This window comes from Tachysurus vachellii, chromosome 25, assembly GCF_030014155.1.
Source record: "Tachysurus vachellii isolate PV-2020 chromosome 25, HZAU_Pvac_v1, whole genome shotgun sequence".
Lineage (NCBI taxonomy): Eukaryota > Metazoa > Chordata > Actinopteri > Siluriformes > Bagridae > Tachysurus > Tachysurus vachellii.
The window spans coordinates 3,305,001-3,321,736 of NC_083484.1; the positions used below are offsets into that span (position 1 = coordinate 3,305,001).

The 16,736-nt window shown below is 39.8% G+C and overlaps 2 protein-coding genes across 6 annotated transcripts in view; both read left to right on the plus strand.

Annotated features, from left to right (window-relative positions):
• Nucleotides 1-5,896, plus strand: part of oxsr1b (oxidative stress responsive kinase 1b) — a 45,196-nt gene extending 39,300 nt beyond the window's left edge. Inside the window, exons 12-18 of one of the 5 annotated variants that reach the window (XM_060861824.1) lie at nucleotides 1,376-1,411; nucleotides 2,040-2,177; nucleotides 2,586-2,692; nucleotides 2,887-2,939; nucleotides 3,557-3,625; nucleotides 4,015-4,079; nucleotides 4,167-5,896. In XM_060861824.1, the coding sequence (XP_060717807.1) occupies nucleotides 1,376-1,411; nucleotides 2,040-2,177; nucleotides 2,586-2,692; nucleotides 2,887-2,939; nucleotides 3,557-3,625; nucleotides 4,015-4,079; nucleotides 4,167-4,241 (543 nt within the window). In that variant the 3' untranslated portion in view covers nucleotides 4,242-5,896. The remainder of the gene's footprint in view (nucleotides 1-1,375; nucleotides 1,412-2,039; nucleotides 2,178-2,585; nucleotides 2,693-2,886; nucleotides 2,940-3,556; nucleotides 3,626-4,014; nucleotides 4,080-4,166) is intronic. The other 4 variants (XM_060861820.1, XM_060861821.1, XM_060861822.1 and 1 more) reach the window with 4 other exon arrangements.
• Nucleotides 5,897-8,249: 2,353 nt separating this feature from the next.
• slc22a13b (solute carrier family 22 member 13b) lies at nucleotides 8,250-14,572 on the plus strand. The gene is made up of 10 exons (XM_060861232.1): nucleotides 8,250-8,971; nucleotides 11,364-11,467; nucleotides 11,677-11,831; nucleotides 11,964-12,132; nucleotides 12,571-12,691; nucleotides 12,766-12,860; nucleotides 13,057-13,271; nucleotides 13,594-13,702; nucleotides 13,793-14,002; nucleotides 14,187-14,572. The coding sequence occupies exons 1-10, from the start codon at nucleotides 8,597-8,599 to the stop codon at nucleotides 14,266-14,268; spliced, it is 1,635 nt and encodes a 544-aa protein (XP_060717215.1). The 5' UTR covers nucleotides 8,250-8,596; the 3' UTR covers nucleotides 14,269-14,572.
• The last annotated feature ends 2,164 nt before the right edge of the window (nucleotides 14,573-16,736 follow it).

Consider the following 16,736-nt stretch of genomic DNA (forward strand, 5'->3'; position numbering starts at 1 on the left):
AGAAAAAAAGACAGAAAAGAAAAAATTATATTATTATTTCTATATTTTGGGAGGTTGTTTTTCCTGGATGCCATTTGTATCGCTCAGTGTGTGTGTTCACAACTCACCTTTTAAATCAACGACTTCTTTTAACCACTTAACCGACGGGCGAATAATCAGCTCTCAGTAATCGGTAAAGCACTAACACACACCGGCTTCGTGTCTGACGCACACTTTTGTTATGGAGCGCTGGTTTCAGTTTTATTTCATTTCTCAGGCATGTCGACGTCCGGCTGAAGGAATTTAATGCTTCACAATTCGATCCTGATCGAGCTCCAGGTCCTGAATCGGTTTAATCACAGCAATCTTTTCCAGCCAGAAGCGACCTCGTGTTTAAGAAGGATTTCAAACGATCAAATTTCAGTCCTAACGAAGTCCAACGTTAACACGTTCGACCAAAAATAAAAGCTCTGTAAACCTCGTGCTTTACGCTACATGCTTGAATGCTACACGTTTCCATCTTTTAGTTCTGTAATGGAACGAATTCCTCGTCGGCCGAACGAACGGTGAAAAACATGGCGGTCTTGAGTCTTATATTTAACCCTCACTTATTAAATTACGCTGCAGTCAGAAGTGTTTAAACACCTGTAGATGTGATATTACAGCAAACACTAAATGTGTGTGCTGCGTTTATTATCTTTCAGATCCTAATCAGGTGTCCAACCTGTCCGTCCTTTAGACGTCTTCATAATGCAGATGTGTTTCCCTGAAGTGTGTAACTTGAATTATAAAGATGTTTTTTTTCAGATTAGATTAGAACGTAGAGCATTTAAAAAACGTTTGCCTGCCAGTTTACATGGAAGTCGTTAACGTCATAAACGTTATTAGTTATTTCATGCGACGATGTTGACGAGGTTAAATGACCTCCACGTGCAGAGTCCCACAACAAATCAGCTCATAAACAGACTCATATAATTTATCGAAGATAACACAATCTGATCATGTTCACCATCGTCCAGCGGCGTCAGACGACTCGGAGCCTGTTTTGAGAGAGAAATCAGTGTTTGCGGATTTTAACCCACAAATTAACGAACCCCTCTATGTACCACAGGAGTTGTATATGGTGGTGTATATGAGCCTTAGATTAAAAACCAAACCATTATAAGATGGATGATTAAAAAAGGGTAAATAATTAACAAAAGTGTGTGCATTGAGACGCTTAAATATGGCAGCGCTTGGCAACCCGAACTTCTTCCCTACTACTGCTTTAGAAATCAGATCAAAGGCTGAATTATTGTACTTTTCTACAAGAACACTGACCTCTCTCTCTCTTCTCTCTCTCTCTCTCTCTCTCTCTCTCTCTCTCTCTCTCTCTCTCTCTCCCTCTCCCCTTCAGTCTCCAAGAGTAAAGGAAGGCACTCCGAACTCAGAGGTAAGAGCTCCTATATTTTGGTGTCTGCACTGTTATTCTCCCCATACATGGCGCCCCTAGTGGCATTACATGGAACAACACATTACGTTGTGTAACTATTGGGGACACACAAACTCCATTTGGTTTGTACGCAGCATGTAACAGACTGATAAATATCTTTACTTGTAATCAAAATGACCAGAGAATCAGGCATGAACATATCGACGGTTTATGTGCTGCACGTATTTTTATTTACTTGTTTTTGTTTTTTTGTATGTTGGAAGAGGGTTGATGGATCGTGTAACCTGTGATGTTTATTGTGGATCCCACACAATGGATCCCCATTAGCTGTCACCAAAGTGAGAGCTAGTCTTCCTGGGGTCCACAAAATAAATAAATCACATACAATAATAATCTAACAGCAATAAAACATTGTAGACATCATTATAACCATCATCAGAAATGATTCAGAATTGATGCAGAAGGTCGTTAGTGTCTGGGCTGTGATTTGGGTAGAAAGGTGGCTGAGAAGTGAAAACTGGCTTCTAAGCAAACCGTGGATGAAACTTTGACTCATCACGTATGATGTTTATTTCTCGAGTTGGACCTAAAAGGAATTTGGTTGGTTTTGTCTCGTTTTGTCCGTTAGCAGCTTTTCCAGCCAGCGGAGCCCTTCGGCAGTCACCTCCAGACAGGAGGACCTCCTGCTCACCCCGATTTACCTCAGTCTGGTGGGCAGGCTGTGCCGTCCTCACAGTCCCCACCTGCTCTGGTTAACCTCGCCCAGGTAAGCCTCTTCACACAGGAGTGTGTTCAGCGGTGTGTACCGTGTCCTGTGCAGCGGCTCTGGGTTGTTGATCAGAGGATCAGGGTTCAAGCTCGAGCTGCCGCCGTTCATTTCCTTTACCTTTCCAATTCAGGTTCTTTTCCAGCTCCAAGTATAAAACAAATGTTCTTAGTGATTATAGACCGATGAAGTGAAATAGTTTTTACTTTACAGTATTGTGTGCAGTGTGAAGTTAATGAAGCTGTTACACCGTGATGTGTGATTTCTACAGCTTCAGAAAAACACCTTAAAGACGTTTACTAGTTTAAACAACCTCAAGTTGATGTGTAGCTCACAGCTGAAATGTGTTTGAGTTGAAATCTTAAAGTCCCTGCTGGAATGCTCACACATTTGACATATAACCCTCAGGTCCTTACTCCTACCCCTGCTCCAGCCCCTGTCCCAGCCCCGGTTCCTGCCCCTGTCACTGCCAGCGATGCCTCCAAGTCGCCCATCAGCCTGGTGTTGAGGTTGAGGTATGTACTGTGAGACGTTTGGCGTCAATCTACTCTCACGTTCCTGTCATAAATCTTGTCCGGTGTCTTAAATACGAAGCTCATCTTCTGTCAGCACAATAAACATCGTTAAACAGTCACCAGATCATTCAGGGCAGTTCTTCAGCTCTGGTTATACACAACATCATTAGGATTTCTCTCTTCTTGTTCTCCAGAAACCTGAAAAAAGAGCTGAACGACATACGATTTGAGTTCATGCCTGGACGAGGTACAGTAAGCTTATAATAACCTTTATATAATCTATAAGATTGTAGCCTTAAAATGTCAAAAGTCACTTAATGGAATTATTTTCTAGCCTTTTTCTGTGGCTGAATCTCACACGGTGTTGAACTGGCTCCAATACTGCCGTGAGCCCGATGTAGTGAGCATCTGTAGTCAATAACAAGCAATTTGGAATTGTTTGTCGTGTTCTATCGATTAGAAAAGATTAAATAATGATCTAATGAAACCTTCATGGTGATAGTTTAGTTAGATTCCTTCCCCGGGGCTTATTTTTAGACAGCAAGTGTTCACTTTATCTTAGTCAGTACAATATTATGGGCTTTTAATCCTTATATGAATGTGTGAAGTGATTTAGACTAGTGATTAGATTAGTTGCTCTGCCAGGTTACTACAGTCTCTGTTGGAATCAGTTTATTACCTTCTAAAGCACACAGTTTCCACCAGTATGTAGTAACACGCTTAAATAAATAAATAAAATAAAATAAAAAAAAAGTCGCAAGTTCGACAAGTGACAAGTCTGTCGTTATTGAACACCGCAGTGGTTTGTCCTCTTCTTGTCCTCTTCTCCTCGTCCTCACGTCCTCGCTGTGGGTTTTTCCGTAGACACGGCAGACGGAGTGTCCCAGGAGCTGGTGTCCGCGGGGCTGGTAGATGGGAGGGATTTAGTTATAGGTAAGTAACCCTTTATTTTCCTTATCGATTGTTTTTTCCTTTATAATTTCTTTTCCTCTCATATTCTACTAAGTTCCTGTGTGAAATTTCTGTTCAATAATAAATGTCTTTATTTTGTAGTTACCTAAAAATTTTGACAGCAAAAAAAAAAAAAAAAAACTCGAACACGTTCTTGTGTATAAACGTGTTGACTTTAAAACGATCGGCTCTCGCTTTTGACGATGTAATAAAAATACAGCTGTGAACTGGTGAGCTGTTCTGCTCCTCACTAAGCTTCCGATATTACTAAATAAAAGTAGTTTTATAAAGTTTATTGTGCTTGTTGTTAAACATCAGCGATGAACATTAATCATCAATATGTGTTTTATTCTTTTTTTCTTTTTTTATAGTTGCTGCTAATTTGCAGAAGATAGTCGATGAGCCTCAAGCCAATAAAAACGTCACCTTTAAGCTGGTGAGTCTAAAACGCGTCTCGTCAGCTCGTTTCTATAGAAACGAGGACTGGTCATCGGGAACGATTCTAACTTTTCTCTCATTCCAGGCGTCTGGTGTCGAAGGCTCCGAGATTCCCGACGACGTTAAACTCATGGGATTCGCTCAGCTCAGTATCAGTTAAAGTTTGCCTCCATGCAGGGACCATGACTTGCCTAAAAATGTGAAAAAACAAACACACAACAACGAAAACAACACAAAAAACCCACCACCACACCAATAGAATGACACATTCATCCCCTGCCCACCGTTTGAGAAACCACTTCTGCCAAAGAAAAGCGTAGCGTGTCGTGTCGCGAGCCCATAGGATTAAAAGCTCCAACCTTTCAGCCGTGGAAGGCAATGGGGTGAAAGGATGAGATCAGAATCTATAGGAATCTGTCGACTAAAGTTTACAGCCAATAACGTAGAAGGATTTTTTTTTTTTTCACTCGCCATCACCCACGTTGTGTTCATTTCCTTTTTTTTTTCTTTTCTTTCTGTTTCCTCCTGTAACATACGTCCCGACATGTGCACAATCTGAACTAACTCCCTAAAATGTTGATTAATGAAACAATGCCTTATATTCATGAGCTACTGAATGCATGTCTAAGGAGAAAGGCTTTTTTTTTTTTTTTTTTCCTGAAGTCTATTCTAGCCAAACTTTTTTTTTTTTTTCTTTACACATGTAGTTTTTTTTTTTTTTTAGTGGTCTTTGGTCTGAAGGAAACAGCTAGCACACTTCAACTGAACCGAGTGCCCTACTACAGCACACACTTTTAGCCTTATCCTGACCAGACAAATCGGCCAATCGGCCAATTTTTTTTTTTATTTTTGTTTGTTTGTTTTTTCCTCTCCTCTTATTCTCAGCTGCTGTACAGAATTCGTTGTCTGCGTGATGCACTGGCTTTTATAGCAATGCAAACACTGTTGTTCGGAAGCCCCTAGTACATGAGCCAACACACACACACACACACACACACACACGAAACCCCTAATCAGAGGTGGACAAATTGTGCATTTAAGAACGAGTGACAAGCGGCTGCTCCGAAACGCTTTTAGTTACTAAAAAAAAAGAACCGTGTTGATGGTTATTATATGCATCATGGCATGTTTTATTCACAGTCAGTCGCTGACCAACGTTTCCAGTCTGTGATTCTCCCACAGTAGCTCTGCTGCTGCATTTTATCCACCTGGATTAAATTCCTGCCGCAAGAACATCTCTCGTCTGCGTAACGCGGCAGAAAACGTGCTACATTTTAGTAGGTAGTTTGGCGTAAACGTGACGCTACGTACTAAAGTGTTTGTTCTGCTAAAGTCAGTAAAACCTTAATAGTTTTTTTTACTCTGGAACCTTTTTTTTTCTTTTTCCCCAGACAACTAGAAACTATAAATAATAAGAATAAAAAGCCTGGTCAAAAAATCGCTTGTTCCAGGCTGCTGATTTGTCCACCTCTGGTCATGAATTTATAGAATTAATTAATTACTGGCATAAGTCTCTCTCTCTCTCTCTCTCTCTCTCTCTCTCTCTCTCTCTGTCTCTCTCTCTCCCTCTCTCTCTCTCTCTCTCTCTGTGTGTGTCTGAATGAATGAATTACTGGCATAAGTCTCTCTCTCTGTCTCTCTGTCTCTCTCTCTCTCTCTCTCTCTCTCTCTCTCTCTCTCTCTCTCTCTCTCTCTCTCTCTCTCTCTCTCTCTCTCTCTCTCTCTCTCTCTCTCTCTCTCTCTGTGTGTGTCTGAATGAATGAATTACTGGCATAAGTCTCTCTCTCTGTCTCTCTGTCTCTCTCTCTCTGTCTCTCTCTCTCTCTCTCTCTCTCTCTCTCTCTCTCTCTCTCTCTGTGTCTGTCTCTCTCTCTCTCTCTTTGTCTCTCTCTCTCTCTGTGTCTGAATGAATGAATTACTGGCATAAGTCTCTCTCTCTCTCTCTCTCTCTGTCTCTCTCTCTCTCTCTCTGTCTCTCTCTCTCTCTCTCTCTCTCTCTCTCTCTCTCTGTCTCTCTCTCTTTCTGTGTCTGTCTCTCTCTCTCCCCTTCTGTCTCTCTCTCTCTCTCTCTCTCTCTCTTTGTCTCTCTATCACTTTCTCTCTCTCTCTCTCTATCACTTTCTCTCTCTCTCTCTCTCTATCTCTCTCTCTCTCTCTCTCTCTATCACTTTCTCACACTCTCTTTCTCTGCAATCACTGTCTTTGGTTTTAAAGATATTCTACAAATTTTAGGGATTTGGTGTAAAGTCCTATGTGGAAATGTTAAAGTTAAATAAAACTATATAACTATATATACACACACATCCCATCCCTCTCTTCCCCAACATATTACACGTCTCTGTGACTACATCACTACGCCATAAACATACGTTAATGCTTTTATAAAACCATGAACGATGTTCCTTGCGGATGATAAAAAGCCAAACAAAACCCGTGTCCCCGTCTCTCTGGTGTTAAATCTGTCTGTTCTTTGGGGTTTTCTCTTCTTTCTTCTCCCCTCAATGATGTGGCTGAACCTGTAATGAATTTATTGTCTGTAAATAACGTGAATTAGGGTTGTGATTGGTTGTGTCACTCATTGCCTTTAAAACCTCGTCCCCCAACACACACACACACACACACACACACACACGAATACGGTTTGTGGGGCACGACACCAGGCTGCCAAAGCACACCAAGCTCTTCAGTTTCTCACCCGCTAAATCCTGACTGGAGCACACGTAACCGTTCCCTAGCCGTGTGGAGGAGGTCTGTCTGATTTAATAACCCCGCCCCCAAACACTGAATGTAACTCCATAGCTCATCACCACACCGGCAGAACAGTGAGAAGCTACTCAGCTTGCTTTTAGCACATAAACATCGCAAAGCTCATGCTTTCTTCTTTTTCTTTTTCTTTTTTTGTTTTTGTTTTTATTGATTACTGAAAATCTGACCTGTAATAGTGTTCTATATTCAATGGTAAGAATTTGCCAGGTTACACAAGACGTCTGTCATTCGCCTGCAATCTCATATAACACCCCCGGAGGCTGGCGTGACTCACGTTAACACTGGGGTCTGGGATTTTTTTTATACACGTACGTGATGATTGACGCATGTTTCTCAGTCATTTCTGATTTCCTGCCATTTCGTGCAACAGTTTTGGGCAGAAATCCAGTATTTCTCTGGTATTCCTATTTATAGTATGAGTTTCCTAACAACGGCCTTTAATTCTTTTTACCTTTTCTGTGAGTGTAATTTTACTCTCAATCACTCCAGACACTTAAAATGTTAGATATTATAAAAAAAATAAATAAATCAAATGTTATTATGAATTATTGAATATTTAGAATCAAGTACCCTTGTATGCTGATGTGGTGAATTCCATTAAAGAGAAATGAAATAAAATATTTAAAAAAAAAAAAAAGAGGAGAAAACAAACCTTTATTGTGCCATTCACCAGCATTATTAGACTGTCAAGTAAAATCTGATTGATGCTGTTGTCCCCTGTTTTGTTGTAAGCTTCAACACACACACACACACACACATCCCTACTTTTTATTTGCTGAAATGTATTATTGCAATGCTGTAGTGTTTGGACAGACGACCTTCACACTTAAATGATGACAGGCAATAACATCCACATGTAAGATATTTAATTTTTTATTTTTTTTTTTTTTGCATTAGTTTTTTTTTTTTCATTCCGCTCATTGGCACTCTTGTTGGTTTTGAACTTGGATGCATGTTTCTCTGATTATTTTAAAATCAATAAAGAATGAACATATCAGCTTGTTTGAATCTTTATAGTGGTTTTGTGTGTGTGTGTGTGTGTGTGTGTGTGTGTGTGTGTGTATATTACTGTGTTTTCAGTAATGATCAATTAAGGATTAGTTGATTGTTGGTTTTAATCTAATGACTGAGACTTTATTATGTCTCAGACTTTGTCTATGACTTTATTATGAGACTTTATTTTTTTTTTCTTTACTAAGTATTTTTCTGTTGCAGAACTGAACGTGTTCCAGTCTGAAGTCCAGACCTGAAATGTGAAATGATTTATTGGTCGTTTATTTGTTATTGATAGTCGATTGTGTGTTGGCACTCCCTTTTACTGACAGCTTTTTTTTTTTTTGTCCAAGTGTCAAAGTTTCTTGCACACGTGCTTCTATTCACTCCAAAGTCCCTGAGTAGTTCTAGAGATCTCTCTCTCGCTCTCTCACACACACACAGTGGCGCTTCTCAAGTCTCTCCGATTTATGGCTCTTGCTGAACGGATTCAAGGAAATGATTTTCTATTTGAAACTTACTACAACTACTTAATAAGAAAGAAGAAATAATATTCAACTTGTCTCTTTGCTGTTTGTCCCTAGCTCATGCTTACAGGACAATACGTGACAAATATTTGTGCGCACGTTTTGCTGTTTGTTTGAACTGGTTTAAAGATTAATTCCTCTCCACATGGGCAAACCGGTGTGTTAACTGTAAAGGAATTCTTTTTTTCTAGAAAAAATTTTTCTAGAATTTTTAAAATTCTAGATCAAAATGATTGAATTTAGCCAGATTTTATCAGCTATTGGCGATTTTGGCCCCTTCCAGAAGCGCCTCCTTGGGGTCGTATGCCTCCCCAACATCTTCTCAGCTTTCCACATGTTTGTCCAGGTGTTTACTGCGCTGAATTTCCCACACAACTGCAATACTAACTGGATACGGAAACAAGGACCGAACCTGACTTACGAGGACCAGCTAAATCTGACAGTCCCTAAAGACTCAGCTGGCAATTATGAGAGCTGTCAAATGTTCACGCCTGTAGAACTTGAACTTGAAGTCATTGAAGCCTATGGACTGAATGCTACAGAGAAATGCAGAGATGGCTGGATTTACCAAACTCCTCAAGGGAGTAGCACCTTAATTACTGAGGTAAGACGAAGTTCTTAAAATAAACAATCCTGCTTGATAAAGGTATGAGGTGTATACAGATCTGTCTGTCTGGGTTTGTCCCTCTGGGAGACCCTTTTCCCACCTAATATTCTCTCTAATTTAGTCCTGGCCAATTCAATTGCAATTCAATTGCAATTCCTGGCCATCAGGCATTTCTCCCCAAGAGCTACCAGCCAGGGAGCGTGAAGGCTACCATGTCCTTTCCTCTATGGCATCTTTTCTAGCTGTTGTTAGGGGCATAACACCACATCTGCATGGTTGGGACCATCTTCAAGGTTCCAGCCATGCAGAAGAACATTCATGTGACTAGTCAAAGAATAACTTTATTAGGAACCTTCTAATATTAACTAGAGCACTGTTCCTCTCTCACCCACACAAACTGCTGACACTACACATTTGGTTAGCAAATAATCACATGAGGAAAGGAAAGGCTAATTTTAACTTAGTTAACTCACTCACTCACTCACTCATTCATCTTCTACCGCTTATCCGAACTACCTCGGGTCACGGGGAGCCTGTGCCTATCCCAGGTGTCATCGGGCATCAAGGCAGGATACACCCTGGACGGAGTGCCAACCCATCGCAGGGCACACACACACTCTCATTCACTGTTCCTTGACAAATTAAAACCTAGCTCATCACTAATGATGCCCACAAGTGGCTGATGTTCAGATGCTCTAACCTTCTACAAGACATTAGTATGGTTTGCAGTTTTCAGGTTTGAAATAAGCTAATCCTATCCATTAATTTACGTAGACCTTCAAGGGTGACTATTTGTGTAAAATGAAACTAATTATTCTAGCAATAACAGCTAGCATTCAACTAGAATAAAGACTGCCATCTTTTATTTTGGGATTTTCAAAATTGATGGTCATTGTCTACGATGGTGCCAAAGATTAGGGATAAGGCCAAGAGAGCTTGGGAACTGTCAGAACATATAATCAGGAATTTTGTATAAGGAGCATAGGAATAAGGTGATATCTGTCCACCGACAGGTAACGCTGGTCCAGGGTGTTAGCAAGGCAGAGTTGTAGCGGGACCTGGAGAAGCTTCCTTGCATGAGTAACTTGCTTTCTAAACTTGAGTTTGACAAAGTTTTTTCCTCAGAAGAGCAAAATTAAGACCCTTTATGATGCTTTGTTATTCTATGGCTTTGAAAGTAGAAGGATACTAAGAAACAAATTATTGTTTAACCCTTGTATGTTGTTTGTATTTTTGTTACTCAGTCAGTGTTCGTGGGTCTGGTGGACATGCTGCATTTTTGGGTTTTTAATTCAACACAATCAAAAATTTTATGTTAAAATACTCTACAGATGTTTACTCACTCTCACTCACTCATCTTCTACCGCTTATCCGAACTACCTCGGGTCACGGGGAGCCTGTGCCTATCTCAGGCGTCATCGGGCATCAAGGAAGGATACACCCTGGACGGAGTGCCAACCCATCACAGGGCACACACACACTCTCATTCACTCACGCACTCACACACTACGGACAATTTTCCAGAGATGCCAATCAACCTACCATGCATGTCTTTGGACCGGGGGAGGAAACCGGAGTACCCGGAGGAAACCCCTGAGGCACGGGGAGAACATGCAAACTCCACACACACAAGGCGGAGGCGGGAATCAAACCCTCAACCTTGGAGGTGTGAGGCAAACTCTCTCTCTCACTCACTCATTTTCTACCACTTATCCGAACTACCTCGGGTCACGGGGAGCCTGTGCCTATCTCAGGCGTCAACGGGCATCAAGGCAGGATACACCCTGGACGGAGTGCCAACCCATTGCAGGGCACACACACACTCTCATTTACAGATGTTTACTTCATCCCAATTACAAGCAATATAAACAGCATATATGGTTAATATTTGCCCTTTACCTTTATTACATCATTCATTCATCTTCTACCGCTTATCCGAACTACCTCGGGTCACGGGGAGCCTGTGCCTATCTCAGGCGTCATCGGGCATCAAGGCAGGATACACCCTGGACGGAGTGCCAACCCATCGCAGGGCACACACACACACTCATTCACTCACGCAATCACACACTAGGGACAATTTTCCAGAGATGCCAATCAACCTACCATGCATGTCTTTGGACCGGGGGAGGAAACCGGAGTCCTTTATTACATCACATTTTTTAATTAAAGTGCTACTCGTTTTTTGTTGTTTTTTAATAAAATGTAATAAAAAAAGAAAATCAAATTTAATCAAGTTATGAGTGGGAAAAAATCAACAAATTTACAAGGAAGAAAAGTTTTTCAAAACTATTGATGTTTATGAATATGGGTCCCACAGACCTGAACATCATACAAGGGTTAAATGTACACTTTGACATTTTCGCACCTTACCTCATTTTTCTTTTAGTTTGACTTGGTGTGTGACAGTATGAGTCTGAGTGAGACCTCACAATCTATCTACATGGCTGGACTCCTCATTGGCGCTCTGCTGTTTGGACCAATGGCTGACAAGTAGGTGTGCTTCTAAAGAAAAAAAATAACCAAGAGGATTGACACAATTAATAGTATTCATTTTTGTTTTTATGGCCCAGAATAGTGCATGACCATTCTATAATTTTCACTGAATATCAAAACAATGTGATCAGACCAGTGATTATGAGGACATGGAGCTGAAGTGATGACAATAGGCAAATTTCTGTCCTGTGTTTCACCCCATGCAGATATGGCCGACGTTTTGTCCTACTCCTCTCCTTGACCTTGCAGTTCTTGTTTGGTGTTGGTGCTGCTTTCTCCCCCAACTTTTATGTTTACATTGCGCTTCGCTTTGTGGTTGGCATCACTATATCAGGCATCACCATCACTACCAACATTATAGGTAACGATGAAGCGCATAATTTGCTCATTCCTTTTATTGACCTTTCTTAAAAATACCAAGAATATGCAGTAGTCTTTTTAGATTTAGGAAAATTCATCTTAGTTGATCAAAAGATGGCTAATCTTTTTGTAGGCCCTGAGTGGTGTGGTCCATCACGTCGAGCCCTCTTTACCATCTTGTCTCACTCTTGCTATGCCGTGGGGCTGATGCTACTATCAGGGTTGGCCTACGGCATCCGCAATTGGAGGATCCTCCAATTAGTTGTGTCTGCTCCAATCCTGATTCTTGGTATCTACTTCTGGTAAGACTTTTGCTCTGAACAACAAATCCATTCTACATTAATGCTGGTTGGTGGTTATGCAGTCTCATAAGATACGGCCTGCAAAAATGATTGCTGTGGAAATTCATTCTAGTGTCTGTTGTAATTGTCTGTTTGTGTGTTTTTTTGTGAAATTTTGCGTTCATGTGCCATCAGTGAAATCAAAGCTCTAGGTTCTATGTTGGTCTTTTAGCTAAAGGGCATGATGGGTATGATGAAACCTATAAACCCATATAGTAGAACCAGCAGTACCAGTAGTAATTGGTAGGGCTTTGTTGAAGGTCTGTGATGTCTGAGGCCTACCAGAGACCCCTGTGAAGCCTTTCAGCAATGTCCTTATAAAACAACTGTTCAAGTATATGGTTAACTTGTTGTCTGCCTTGTCTATAAGTCTGTACTGTGTGTCCTCTGTGTTGTAAGGATCCTTCCAGAGTCAGCTCGATGGCTCCTGACCCAAGGGAGACAGGAGGAAGCCAAGAAGATAATCCTGAATGCAGCCCGAGTCAACGGCAAGACAGTTTCAGAATCTCTAATAGAAAGGGTAATTGAAGCAAACAAAAAATATTTAATTGTCTTATTTAATGATATTTGTAATGTGAATGCATGTTTTATTAGCTGGAGGCAGAGAACACAGTCACAACTGGCAGCATGCTGGACCTTTTCCGAGTGACGAGTCTGAGAAAGCGCACTTTGATCATGTGTTATATCTGGTAAGCTCAAATGGTACCAGTGTTGGCAGTGCTTATCCAAAGATTTTGATGAAAAAAAAATCAGGGCATCCGTTATTCCGGGTATCCGTTATATTTTATATAACACAAGATCGTTTGATGCAGATTTGTATCTCTAAATGAATCCCAGGATTAAATGTATTGTACCACTTTGTTCATTAGTTTGTTCCCTTGGCAGGTTTGTGATCAGCCTGGTGTACTATGGGATCAGTCTAAACGTGGGAAACTTTGGCCTGGACATCTATCTGACACAGCTCATCTTTGGCATTGCAGAGCTTCCGGCTCGCCTTAGCTGCTACCCACTCGTTGAACGCTTTGGCAGAAAGAAATCACAAAGTGCAGCGTTGCTCCTCGGGGGAACTGCATGTCTGGTTATTCTTGCCATTCCAACAGGTGTAAAAATGTACAAAACATTTTTAGAATACGTATCATGGCATCCCATCCAGGGTGCATTTCTACCATGCACTTAGAATTCCTGGGATTGGCTCTGGATCCAGAACAAACCCTGACCAGGATAATGAGGCTACTGATGATTTCATTTGTAGTATATTAAGAACTGATTGTCTCTTATGCTTTAACACCCAGTAACATGTTTATTGGATTCTTACACCTTTACCTTGCTGGGTGACTTTAATACATGTACTAAGGTCTATTCGATGGTATGAATGTGTTGTATGTGTGAAGCGTCTCACGTCAAATCTTTTTCTCAAACCAGATTACCCCATAGTTGTGACTGTCATAGCAGTAGTAGGGAAATTCTCACTTGCTGCCTCCTTTACCATAGTGTACGTGTACACTGCTGAGCTGTACCCCACTGTCGTGAGGTAAATCATGAGTAACAGCCCTTTTTGTTATGTATTTTGCTTACGTAGCTTTTCCTTGCCCTGGTTGACCTGTTAAACTTGTTGCTGCAGGCAGAACGGGGCAGGATTAAATGCCATGTTCGCCCGTGTGGGTGGGATTTTGGCTCCTCTGATTGGTCTGTTGGATGTCTATCATTACTCCATTCCAATGGTAATCTATGGGAGTTTACCGTTTCTGGCTGGAGCGCTTTGCTTTATGCTTCCCGAGACACTGAACACAGAGCTTCTGGATCATACTGATGCTCTCATGGATACGAAGATGTGAGTGGATCCAGTCTTGATTTGTTAACTTACAGTTTTTACTTTTACTATATGCATATGTGCACATTTTTAATTACTTTAAAAACCAATAGTTTTTACCCAGAATTTTACACCCCCCCACAAAAAAAAAAAAAAAAAAAAAAAAAAACACCTCTGAAACTCTTTTTTGTTTATTTATTTGTAGGAAATCAAAGAAGGAAAGTGTTGAAAATGGAAGAAACCAGAAAGAAATGACTAAAGAGTCACCAAAGAGCACAAAACTATAAAACAGTGTTAAACTTAAACCTGTGTAGAATTTTTAGCCATGTCATCTATCGCATGTCGAACAATAAAGAAAGACCGACGTATGCCTGTCGTGAACACCACGAACAATCACGATGCAGACGATGACGAAGATGACGACGACTGTTTACACATCCTGTTGAACAGCTTGTGCTCTAGCAGTTTGTATTTATATGAATTTTATTCATCCTTCTGTCATGAATCTGACCAAATGTTCAGTATTAATACATCATACAGCTGTAACACTAACACTCATGGAATAAAAAGTGACAGCACATCGTTTTTTCATTTGCGTGTCAGGTTTGATTTCTTGTGATTTTCTTAAGGTTGATGGAGTTTATTGTCTTGGATTGTTACTCTTTCAATATCTTGCCCTTAAAACCAAGCATTGTTCTTAGCATTTGGTTTATTCATTAGTACAATTAATAATCTTAAAGCAAATTGCAAATCTCATTGACTTTTCATACAATATTGCTGAAGGAATGTTTCTTTATCTAAATCTTTACATATCGTCGCTGTCAGGCGGAATCCTCGTATCTCCAAAACAGTTATTTTTCAGGAAATTAAAAAAACGCCGTACCTTATCTGCAGTGCACAGGGTTTAGTCCACGTTGCAGTGGATTGTCTTGCGCTAACTTCCTGTCCTCAGACGAGCACCAGAACTAGCGGGGGTCAAGATTTTTTTTTCTTTGAGCCCAGTGTTTTGAAGACATTTACCTCAGAACACGTGTTGATTCGTTGCGACTCTTCTTGAGGAGAAATATGCCGTGAAGCTCTCCCGCGGAGTGAGGAAGAGGTGGACAGTTGAAGTGTCCAATGGAGTTATGAGATTTGCGCTCAAGCTATTTTCAAGACTTTAGATTGGTTAATAACTTGTAAAAATAACAGACCGACGTGGGGACTGACTAATAGCATCGATATGTGAAAAAATATGAAATTGACCAAATTTGGACATACGAGGTTTCCGCCCGACAGCGACGATATGTATTCACCCCTTTGAGTTTCCACATAAATGGTCTTAATCAGGATAATATGGAGGGTGAATCAATTCTCAAATCTATGCATAAAAATATACCAGAGTAAAAACAATGATTTACATGAGAAATTAGGAAATATAGTTTTAGTTTCAGAGCAAAACTTTAACAGGCTCCAACATTCTCTTGAGATGTCAGTCATTGCCAGTTTTGTACTTCAGAGCTGTTACAAGCGTCCGTCTCAATACCTGAAATTTCTGTTGAAATTTGTTTAAAACGTTCATTTACAGAAACCAATCATTCCTATTACATGCAAAGCATATTATATACCTCCGTACTGATTCGATTCATAAGAGGTTGGTGTCGTTCACTGGGCTCATCAGCCAGCGTTTCTTGTGCTGCTCGTGGCCAAAGCCTTCGTCGTAGTTGCCGTTCTTTCTGAAGAGCTGCTGGAAGTGGAACGTGCAGTACAATTCTCCGTAGAGGGTGGTGTAGTTACGCAGACTAAAGCCATGCAAGAGGAAAAAGTGCTTAGTAAGACAAGTGCTGCCGGATTTACAGTTTTACTTATATATAAAATACATAATTTTAGAAAATATTATATTATTAAAAATGACATTTATATATAAACCACTGTTAGATCAGTACAAAAATAGACTACAGAAAGGTTTAGGAGTATTACTTGCATCTATACAGTATATATGATTTTGGCAATAAAATAGTTAAATATATAAATATTTTAACTATAAAATATAGAATATCCTTTGAATATTATTGAGATGTTTCTATATTGTTTGAACCAAGCACTTAAATCACAATTTCCTAACAGGATCATTGCGGTATTGTAATGAGAATTATACAAATAACATTCATTTAAAGCAGCACATTTTTAAAAGCTTAGAAAAAGGACACCTTTAATTTTACTGTATTTATAATTTTGTAATAGCACTTTTTTGTCATTTGATACACTATTTCTGGGTTTAGGTATGAAGATGATTCCAGTTATGTCAAGATTTATAATAGAATTATTAACTATTATTTACAACATTAAGCTTTGAAGCATAATCTGATAAAAGTGGAATTTCATGATTAAGACTTGATTGTCAACAGTTCAGCTGAGTAAATAATATTCTACTACTATAGTCAATATATATGAAGTTGTTTCATTATTATTTATTTCAATTAAATTCCTGAAGATTAAGAAAGACTAACATAAAAATGTTGTAGCTTTCAATCAATATTGGCATCAGATTGTAAAAAGCAATTATATATTTAACCCTTGTACGTTGTTCGTATTTTTGTTACTCAGTCAGTGTTCGTGGGTCTGTTTGACCCGCTGCATTTTAGGGTTTTTAATTCAACAATATCAAAAATTTGATGTTAAAATACTCTACAGATGTTTACTTCATCCCAATTACAAGCAATATAAACAGCATATATGGTTAATATTTGCCCTTTAACTTTATTATATCATAATT

What these genes read in the sequence shown, in the direction of transcription:
- slc22a13b (XM_060861232.1), top strand. Translation starts at nt 8,597, where the DNA reads ATGATTGAATTTAGCCAGATTTTATCAGCTATTGGCGATTTTGGCCCC. An exon ending in CAGAATCTCTAATAGAAAGG is followed by an intron (nt 12,692 to 12,765) that starts GTAATTGAAGCA and finishes ATGTTTTATTAG; the next exon opens with CTGGAGGCAGAGAACACAGT. An exon ending in TTGATCATGTGTTATATCTG is followed by an intron (nt 12,861 to 13,056) that starts GTAAGCTCAAAT and finishes TTCCCTTGGCAG; the next exon opens with GTTTGTGATCAGCCTGGTGT.